This window comes from Lepidochelys kempii, chromosome 16, assembly GCF_965140265.1.
Source record: "Lepidochelys kempii isolate rLepKem1 chromosome 16, rLepKem1.hap2, whole genome shotgun sequence".
Taxonomy (NCBI): domain Eukaryota; kingdom Metazoa; phylum Chordata; order Testudines; family Cheloniidae; genus Lepidochelys; species Lepidochelys kempii.
The window spans coordinates 18,597,814-18,607,694 of NC_133271.1; the positions used below are offsets into that span (position 1 = coordinate 18,597,814).

The following is a 9,881-nucleotide window of genomic DNA, read 5'->3' on the forward strand; positions in this document are numbered from 1 at the left end:
TTTATTTCCCTCCTGCTTGGATGCTGGGAGGGGAAGGTTGGTTTTGACTCTGCCCCGTTTCCCAGGGAGATTCTAATGCCTGGGGGTTGCTGGGTTCTCGCTCTGGTTCTGTTGAGCCTGCTTCTCCTCTTGTTGGCCCTGGGGTAGATCAGGATTAACTCCATTGATGTCCAGGAGGCTACACCAGTGCACGCTGGGGTGGAGGGGCCTAGTCTCTTAAACGCTGCCTTTGTCTGCAGGGGGGAAGAGGGTGTTTGCACGTCAGAAGGGGCAGGCCGCCGTGAGCAGGAAGCTGGCCATCGTCCGGGACAGAGTGACCGTGGATGCCCAGAAGAAGATTAGACAGGCAGAGAGGGTGCTGGGAAACACTGTGTCTGTCTCCACTTCAGCCAAGAAGACAGTCAGAGAAGCAGAGAGAGTCGCCAAGGAGAGCTCCAAGGTCTGCAAGGCTGGTGTTCAACTGAGAGGGTGATGCATAGAGAGGGGGGCAGGACAAGCCTGAGCAGGGCTTGCCGGGAGTCTGGCACATGGCAAGTGAAGGGGGAGCTGGAGTCAGGCTTAATGCAGAGAGATGCTGCACGGGCTTCCCCAGCATAGCTCTGCCAATACACCCCCCTCCTGACCTGCAATACCCCCTGCTACCCTGGTACAGGATCCCACCCCAGCTCTGCCAGTGTACCCCCATCCTAACCTGCAGCATTCCCTGCTGCCCTGGGGATCCCCCCAGCTCTGCCAATGCACCCCCATCCTGACCTGCAACACCCCTGCTGCCCTGGTACAGGATCCCCACCCAGCTCTGCCAATGTACGCCCATCCTAACCTGCAGCATCCCCTGCTGCCCTGGGGATCCCCCCCAGCTCTGCCAATGCACCCCCATCCTGACCTGCAATACCCCCTGTCTTTCCTAAGAGCAGTTCAGAACCCCTTCTGTCAATCAGCCTTGATTCTAACCCGCAGCCCCCTGATCCCCACACAGCCCTGCCTCCTGGCATGCAGCATCCCTTGCCCTTTAGATCCAAGGCCCTCTCTTGAGCAGGGATTGTAAGTCATGCTGGGCTGGCTTTGCAGCGTGTCTCATGCTCCAGCTGACTTGCCTCTAAGTCCAACATGAATTCCTGTGTCAGGAGGGCAGGGTTGGTGCATCCACTCTCCGAGCTCAGCATCCCCCTTACGGAGCCTTCACTTACACCACCAGGTGAGTGGCCCAAAAGCTCTTGTTGTTCGAGGGTGGGGTCCGGGCTACCAACCGAGCTCTGTCGATAACCTCTCTAAGAGGACGTCTTGTCTCAGCACAAGGAGGGGATGGGATGGGAGAGGAGCTACGCAAAAGCCAACTCCTACAGATCCTTTCCCTTTGTAACCCTGTGCTGCCCACGCCGTGCAGAGGTCCCAGGCCGTGCTGAGGGAAGGGAAGCGGGAACGCAAGCGCGCTGGTGAGCTCGCCAAGCGCATCAATGTAACCCTGGCAGAAGTCTCAAGGCAGGAGCACGTGTCCAAGAAGCTCAGGGAAGAACTCGAGGCGTCTCACCAGGTGAGCTGTATCCCATGGGACTGTGGGGAAGAGTCCCCCTTTCCTCACCAGTGACCTGCCCCCCGGCTCCCACACCATTGATTCTGAGGGCAGGCGCAAATCTGGAAATCTCAGCAATTTATTTGGACTGAGGCTCTGTCCAAGGAACCCCAGGGCACCATGGCATGCAAGGCCCGCATGTGGCATGCTCTGGAGAATACCCCACATGCAGGCTGGGACGCCATCCATGGGATCGCCCACATGGGGCTGATCTGTTGGCACTGGCAGCTAGAATCCTCCATAGGGCTTGTTATCTCGGGTGTGGCTAATGCATGTCCGTATCTCTGTTGGAAGGTGAGGACAGGGATGAGTGAAGCTAAGAAGAGCCTCAGAGAAGCCCAGAGCTCCCTGGAGATGGACATTGGGACCCTGAATAATCTGCTCAGCAGCTTAGGTAAGAAACGCCCCCCCCCCCCCCGGGGCACTGGTGGTATATCCCCTTCCTGGGCACCGAAGCCATCTGATCCACTCAGCTGTCTGTCGACCCTGTTGCACAGTCACGTGGGACAGCTCCACTCCAGCAGCATGTGCTGCCGGGGGGCCATGCTGCCTGGGACCTGTGAATGTCATGAAAGCTTCCACCATCCTGATCTTGAAGAAATCTCCTGAGGGATAAATGCCCTCGTGGGACCTCAGAGGGAAATGCTGCTGCAAAGCGTGGCCTGCTGGAATCCCTTGGTGTTAGCTCTTCTCTGTGAGCCAAATCCAGTTCGGGCATCTCTGTTTACTTAGATGCTGCAATTCAAGTTGGGAACTTGGCTCTATATTTATTACAACAGATCTGTAGCCACCTAGGATGTCACAGCTGAGTCTCTGCTCTACATCGTGGTCACTAGGACCTTGATAGCCACAGCAGGGATCAAACCCAGAGCTTCCTGCTCCGAAACCACAGCCCAAGCACTTGAGTGAAAGGAGAATCTCCACCTGCTGTCAGCATGCCGCACCACGTGCAGTTCCAGTTTTCACCAGTAAAGGGCAGTGCTGTACTTTTCTTTTTTAAGCCTGCACTTTTTTGAGTTGCTGCTAATGCAGCCAAGGAGAGCACTTCTCTCCCAGTGTTGTCAGTGGCCTCCTGAGTCACGAAAAGACCAGGACTGGCTGATGCACAATCCACATCCAGAGCTGCTTTTTGTCCTGGCCTCTGGACCTAGGTGCTGGATTTGCATGGGTAGTCTTCCCCCCCTCTCCCCGTTGGATCCTCAGCGGTGAGACCAGACTGTAATTGTGGGGTCAGTTATGGCCTGGGTGCAGTGTCAGGGAGGGCAGCCAGCAATGAATCAGGCTTCCTACCAAGCCAGGAGCTTGGGGCACACAAGGAAATGGGAAGTTTTCTATCCTTTTTATTTGATGTTTTTAATTTACATTACTGAGATCTGGGTGGAGGGGAGATAAAACTCTGTGTCACTGAAAACGCCAGAGATTATTGAACCCAAAGGGATTTCAACAGCCAAATTTGGCCAAGTCACATCCACTCTTGGGGCCTCTGTTTCCCCTCCCACCTTTTGTCTGTCTTGCCTCTGCAGGCTCTGAGCTCACTGGGACAAGCGCATCCTCTCCCGGTGTGTGCACATTCAGTGCCTAGCACAATGAGGCTGTGATCTCAGCTGGGGCCCAATAGTAAATCAGCTTCTCCCTCTGGATGCTGTTAGTGTCTTTTTCTGCATTTTAGCTTAGGCTGAGTAGTGAAACTAGCCTGGTTGGTTTTGCTCACTGTGGCAAGTCAGTTTCATGATCAGGTTTCCCCATCACTGAGGACATTCCCACATCCAAGCCATAGATAATAGAATATCCAGGTTGGAAGGGACCTCAGGAGGTCATCTAGTTCAACCCCCTGCTCAAAGCAGGACCAATCCCCAATTTTTGCCCCAGATCCCTAAATGGCCCCCTCAAGGATTGAACTCACAACCCTGGCTTAGCAAGCCAATGCTCAAACCACTGAGCTATCCCTCCCACCTAAAACTGGTGCTCCAGGTGCTTTGCCAGGGTGGGAGCCGGGGAGTGACCATCGCTAGCCCCATGCCACAGGTGTGGGAATGGAATGTGAAGTCACTTGCCCAGGGTCAGAGCAAGGCAATGCAGGGTGAGGATAGCACCCAGGTACCACAAGGCTGTTCCCAGTCCAGTAGGGAGCCATGTTTACATTAATTCTCCCCCCCACCCCCCGCTTTATTCTTTGCAGTAGCTGGGAGCTTCCAACTCCCTTTATGCCCTTTTAATTCATTCCCACCCCTGAGGCGTGAGCCCAGCATCTGTCTAAAGCCCCTTTGGCCTGGCTCCACACAGGGCTGCCAGGGCTCTCTGCCTCCTCCCTCACTGCTGTCTCCTCTTCATCCCGCCTAGGCAACTTGGAGCAGGACACGCATACAGCCACTGTGCTGAGCACTAGCCGCCTGCAGCTGGACCGCCTATGGCTGCGCCTGGCCAGGCCCGGAGCCCTGGAGAGGAAACTGAGCCATCTGCAGCGGGAGGCAGAGCAGCAGCAGCAGAAAATCCAGGCATTCGAGCGCGACCTTCAGGAGATCAGAGCCGACAAGCTGAACCTGGAGGAGGTTCTACAGAGCCTGCCGGAGGGCTGCTCGAGCTGGCAGTGAGCGGGCCCCATGGACAACCCCCATTGCCCCCACCTCCACAAGGAACTGCAGAGCCATGGACATCCCCCAGCTCACCGACAAGCTCCTCAAACCTGACTTCCGCTCTTTATGCTGCCTTCCCACAGAACAGCGAGGCAAGGTCTATGTCTAAAGCTCTGGGACAAGGACCACAGCCCCCAGCAGGACTGCCAGTCCAAAGGGTAAAGCTTGTCCGTGCAGGAGCCAGAGCCGTCTTGGGAGCCAACCCCAGACTGTGGAACAAACTCCTGTAGGAACTAAGGACCATCCCCAGGCCAACCCACCTGCCGCTTCCAGTGCCAGGTGCGCTTTCCACTGGCCTTCGAAACACACACACACACACACACTCTCTCTCTCTCTCTCTCTGCTAGTCACATCACTCCATGCTCTACTGGGCGGTGCTCACACACCACGGGCTAGTGGACCACAGCGCACCCTGAATCGAATGGGAGAGCATCGAAGAAAGAGCTCGCGATGGGGGTGTGGGACTGAGAGAGGGCTCAGTGCTGCCCCCTATGGGGGAAGTACACAACTGCCTGCTCCATGGGTCCTGCGGTCACACCGGTGTTGGTTGTAATGGGCACCAGTGCAAGTGCAATGGCAGCCTTAACCTGGTCGAGGTGGAGGGGATAGGCCATGCCCTGCCTCTTGTGCTTTCACAGCTCTGCCAAGGTGGGACGGGTCCGTAGCAGCTCTGCTATTGGCATCCCCTGTGGCACAGCGTATTTCCGGGCACTCAGGGGATGTGAATGGCCCAACGCCATGGTCTCTGTGTAGATGGCACCATCTCACTCAATGTGTCGGGGGCGGGGGGGGGGATTACTAGCCATGGCCTATGTTCGCACTTGCGGCTGCATCAGTGTCACCCCTGCTCTCAAGCTCAGCTTGGCTGCAGCCCGTAATTCCCAGCAGCTCGTTGGCCTCCCCTTGCCCTCCCTACCAGGAGGGCGAAGCAATGAAGAGCTGGGCAGTTGCCTTGGGCTTTGCAGCTGTGGTAGAGGGATCTGGCGTGACTGCTGACAAGTCCAGTGGCTAATGGCTAAAGATTTACTATAATTCCCAATAGATGGGATCCCTTGCAGGGAACGGCTACAGATAGAATGCTCCTCTGAAGTGGGCGCTGTTTTCCCCTTCCTCTAATGGGTTGGTCCAGCTTGGAGCCAAGCAGTACATTAGGTAAGAGAGATCTAGCCCCTTCTGCTCTCATTCACATTGGTTTTGCGGTAGCATAACTCCAGGGGAGTGACTCCTGATTTTCACTGGTGTAATTAAGATCATGCTAGGGGCCTGCTTCTGGTTTGCCTTTTAACCTGATTCTAATGTGCTTTGGTGCCATTCACACTATTAGAAACTGGTTTAGCTAGAGCCGCCTGTCAACCCCTTTTGCGAGGCTGCTGGAGTGGATTGTGGATCCCCCTCGTCCCACTGGCCCAGCTCTCTGGAAGTGACACAGAGCTCGTTCCTTTCCCAGAATACACCATCTTGTTCTCGCCTCTGCGCAAAAGTTGGCACCGGAGAAGAAAGCCCCAGCTGGGTGTTGTCAGACTCTTCCCCCTCTCCCTGCCCAAGGACAGCTCTGTGAAAGCACAACAGTTGTTGCAAAGCACAGAATGATTCTAGCTTGGCTGGGAGGCCTGGACACACAGCCACATATTTGCCTCCCTAGGAAAACAACTGGGCATCTTCAATCTGCACACACACTCGCTGCTGTTAGAGAAATGTCAAGCTGTTGCCACCTGCCCAGTGCTGAAGAAGACATGATTCACCCGCCTTCCCGGCCTCTTTAGAGACCTGTTTCCTTAGCTGATGCTATGTGCTTATAGCTGTATCCATTAAAAAAAATCTTAATATAATACATATGTTACATTCTGCTTGTAGTGCAGTTCCCGGGCTATAAAACAGCTGGCAGCTGTGTGTGTGTGTGTGGGAAAATACATGACATACCTCTAGCATCTGTCCTCCAGCAGGCTCTCAGAGCTCTGTAAAGGAAAGCCTTACAAGAATGACTTCACCTAACAGTGAAGTGCAGCTGCTTCTGGGGTGGAAAGTGGCAGCTGTTTAACAGCTCACAGTACAATAGCACAACAGTTTAGGAGAGGAAGTAAAAACCCCAGTAGCCAATTGAAACTGCAGGGGGAATTTAGGGAGGCAGAATGTGATTGGAGATTCTGGCCAGGACACTAGGGTTAACACACCCTGTTCTTGAAAAAAGTGTCTAGGATCTTTAATGACCATAAGGGTTTGGGAGCTCAGTTTCTTCTTTAGCACAGCACCACAGGGGGGCTGACTAATTACTGACTCAGACAATGCTACTGCTTCCACCATCTGGGTTCTTGTCGTTTCCCATTGATTCAATAGGCATCCTTGTGTTACTTTGCACCGTTCCTGGTTCTGTGTGCGTGTAGTGCACTAACAAGGCTAGGGCTGTATAGCCAGTCCCCAGTGGAGGTGTAGAAAGGAACAAACCCCCTCCTATGTTCCTAAAGACACTGCTATCAGCTGCAGAGCACCCCAGCAGCTCTCCCCTTAGCTTTAGAAAAAGGAGTCATGCAAATCCCAGTTCCTCCTGCTGATACTTCTGCGGGTTACATTTGCTCCATTCCTAGGAAGGCTGGTGCAGTTTGCAGGAAGTGATAACACATGTGTGTCCTGGACACATACCCAAGCCTGTTGGGAGAACAGAAGGCCCAAACTGTTAGTGTGAAGGGCAGGGTGGGAAAGGGACCGGAAGGAGGGTGATGTGTTGAGTGACAGAGATGGGCAGGGGGCGGGATGTTTGAAGGTAACACAGCACCAATTGATGACAAGTCCATCCAAAAGAGGCCCACTGGCCAAGATGTGGGGTTGTGGGGAGCAGGAGGTCGAGGGGAGAGGTGGATCTGTGAGTTAAAGATGGGCACTGAAGCTGTGGGAGTGGAGATTGTTCATAAAAAAAGCCATCACATGAGCAAAGCAGAAGGCCAAGGCCGGAGCCTTGTGGGGACTGTTCCTGAAGAGGGGAGGACAGGGACCCACCGGATGAGATGCCAAAGGAATTAGCAGGAGAGGATGGAGCCATGCAAGTCAAGGGAGGGGCACATTTTCAGCAGGGAGGGTCTGAACAGCAGAGGTCTGTGAGGGTGAGTATGGAACAGGGCCAGGAGGGAGGTTTAGCGAGAGCAGCATGAGTGAAGCGGAGCAGGAGGAAGCCAGACTGGAGAGAGTCAAGGTTGGAGGGATGCAGGCTAGCAGCTCTGTGGGTCGCTGTCAAATGTTCCAAGACCCAAACGCTCACTCCCACAAAGGGGATGGGTCTCTGTGTCTCTCCTGGGCAGGTACTAGTAACACTGTTTGCTTGTAAAAAGAAAAGGAGTACTTGTGGATACAGACTAACACGGCTGCTACTCTGAAACCTGTTTGCTCCTGCACCTCTCCTAGCAGCCCTGAACACTCCACACACACTCCAGTGATCCACGACATGCTGCAGGGTGCAACAGGGCATATTAAGGATCTGCTCGGGGACCATGCAACCCCAGTCCCTGAAGCTCCTCATGCTACTGCCCAGACTTGGCCCAGCATTCCCTGCGATCCCGAGGTGCCTGGCTCCCCCATACAAACCCCTCTCTCTAGCCTGCATTGGCTGGACGCAGCATCACACCCACACTGCGGACACTAGAGGGAGGCTTTTCCCTTCCCAATGCTTTCAGCCTGCTGTTAAAACCTAGTCGGTTCCAGTCAGTTTGATCCATGCGTGGGGCACAGCTCTGTTCGTGGGCAAAGACAGCATTAGCTAATCCTGAGCACCTATGGAATGGAATGGGAGGAAACAGGGTGAGAGCCCTAGTCTGGGACTTGGGAGGCCTGAGTTCAATACCCGCCGCTGGCACAGATTTCTGGTGGGGGTCTTGGGAAAGTCACTTAGTCCCAGATCTTCAAAGGTATTTAGAGTCTTGACCTCCACTAAAATAGGATCTGGGCTTTAATCTCTCTCTGCCTCAGTTCTGCATCTCTAAATGGGGATGCCCAACATCACGGGGTGTTGGGAGGTGCTCAGATACTACCGTGAGCGAGGGTCACATAAGCACCTTGGATAGATAAGATCTACTTACCTACTCTCATAAGATGCAAGGCCCTCTGTGTGCAGGGCCTTTACTTCCTGGTGTGGCGGAATGAACAGGTGCCAGTATCTTGCAGAGGTCTGTTCTGAAAGGCTTGCTGGAAGCTGGGTGTTTCAAGGAGCCGTCTGAGAGGGGTGAGTCGGATGCCGACGTCAAGGGGGCAGCGTGGAGGAAGATGCAAAGACCAGACCAGGAGAGGGAGCAGATGCTAGAATAACTGAAAGTACGTGCAGGGTGGAGGTGCGGCCCTCAGCCCCTTGTCCCTGGACTTTAAATCCAAAAACAGGACACCTCTCCTCTTGTTTTTGGGCTTCCAGCTGGTGACTCAGACTTGGCTTCTCCAGGCAGCAGCCATTCCAAGGGACTCGCCCAAACTCTGATTGTTTCGTTTATTTTCTTTAATTAAAATAAACAGTATTGTTATTAGTGGGGATCTAGTGGTTATGAAAATGGGAGAGTGAAATGGGCTGGAATCCAGCATGGCGGACTAACCTGCAGGAAGGCGCTGGGCAAGATCCTCCCGACCCCACTATCTTTCCCCAGCTTTGCTGATGCACCTCAATCCTTACCATTGCACCCCCTGCTATCCCAGTTCTGCCCTCCTCTCCTAGCTGTACTGATGGCCATCTGCAGCAGTCCCTGATACCCCACTCCTGGCTCCTGCACAGCTTGACCCTTGTCTCCTCCTTTTGTTTCAGTTCTGAGCAAGTGAGGAAGAATCTTGCAATTGTGCCAGTTTGTTGTTTTTTTGTGATATGGACAAAGGACCACAAGGGAGCAGGCTGAGCTCCCCAAACTCATCTCACCAGTGACCAAACTGCTCTGGATTCCAGCACTCTGGGCCACCAGCCTCTTGTCCTCATGAGAATAATTTGTTTTCACTGGATGAAAATAAATCCGGATGAGAAGTCCCTGCATTCGGAGCTCGGGGGGGTTGAATCCTCTAGGGCTCAGACCCTACTACTCTGGCTGTTCTTTGGGGACACATATTGTGCTGGCCAAGCTGTTGGTGCTCCTGAGAAGCACAGCTCTGAGCAGAGCACAGGTAATAGGGGCTTGCTGAACTGCCATGAGGGAGCCCAGGGGCTGACCGAGAAAGAGCTGAGGGACAGAAGACATAGCCTCGTGCTCCGGGAGCAGCGGGACGCTCACCGCCTCGACTTCAAGACCACCGCAGACAATCACAGTTCGTACCAGTTGGTCTTTGCGTGACTCTGGAACCCAATTTGAGAAGAACAACGTTCCGCACACTGGCCATGATGGAGCCATTTGCCTAGTTGTGATGCTTGAATTGCACCTTGTTGCCATGCCTGGCACCGGGCTTCCAGCTGTTCGATGCGATTCTTCTCTAAGTTGTGGGCACTCACCCTTAGGGAAACGGTACAGCTTTCTAATATGCCATTGATAACAGGCTCATGTTTCGTACCTGCAGGACCACAGCATTATAGACTGTGAATTTTGTTGTAGACAGAGTCCATGTTGCTTCCAGATCCAGTGGTGGAGGCGACCATATGTGGTGCTGGCTTTCTTAATTCACAGATCCCTTTCGTGGTCAGCTGTGGCTTCCTTAGTCAACATGCAGCCAACACAGGTCAGTGTGTGGCT

At 54.0% G+C, this 9,881-nt stretch overlaps 1 protein-coding gene across 4 annotated transcripts in view; it reads left to right on the plus strand.

The window, feature by feature from the left end:
* LAMC3 (laminin subunit gamma 3) overlaps window positions 1-6,043 on the plus strand; it is a 45,185-nt gene extending 39,142 nt beyond the window's left edge. For 2 of the 4 annotated variants that reach the window (XM_073314279.1, XM_073314280.1), the window contains 4 exons: window positions 240-439; window positions 1,385-1,531; window positions 1,865-1,964; window positions 3,911-6,043. In XM_073314279.1, the coding sequence (XP_073170380.1) occupies window positions 240-439; window positions 1,385-1,531; window positions 1,865-1,964; window positions 3,911-4,161 (698 nt within the window). In that variant the 3' untranslated portion in view covers window positions 4,162-6,043. Of the gene's footprint in view, window positions 1-239; window positions 440-1,068; window positions 1,196-1,384; window positions 1,532-1,864; window positions 1,965-3,910 lie in introns of those variants that run through there. The other 2 variants (XM_073314281.1, XM_073314282.1) reach the window with 2 other exon arrangements.
* Window positions 6,044-9,881: the final 3,838 nt, after the last annotated feature.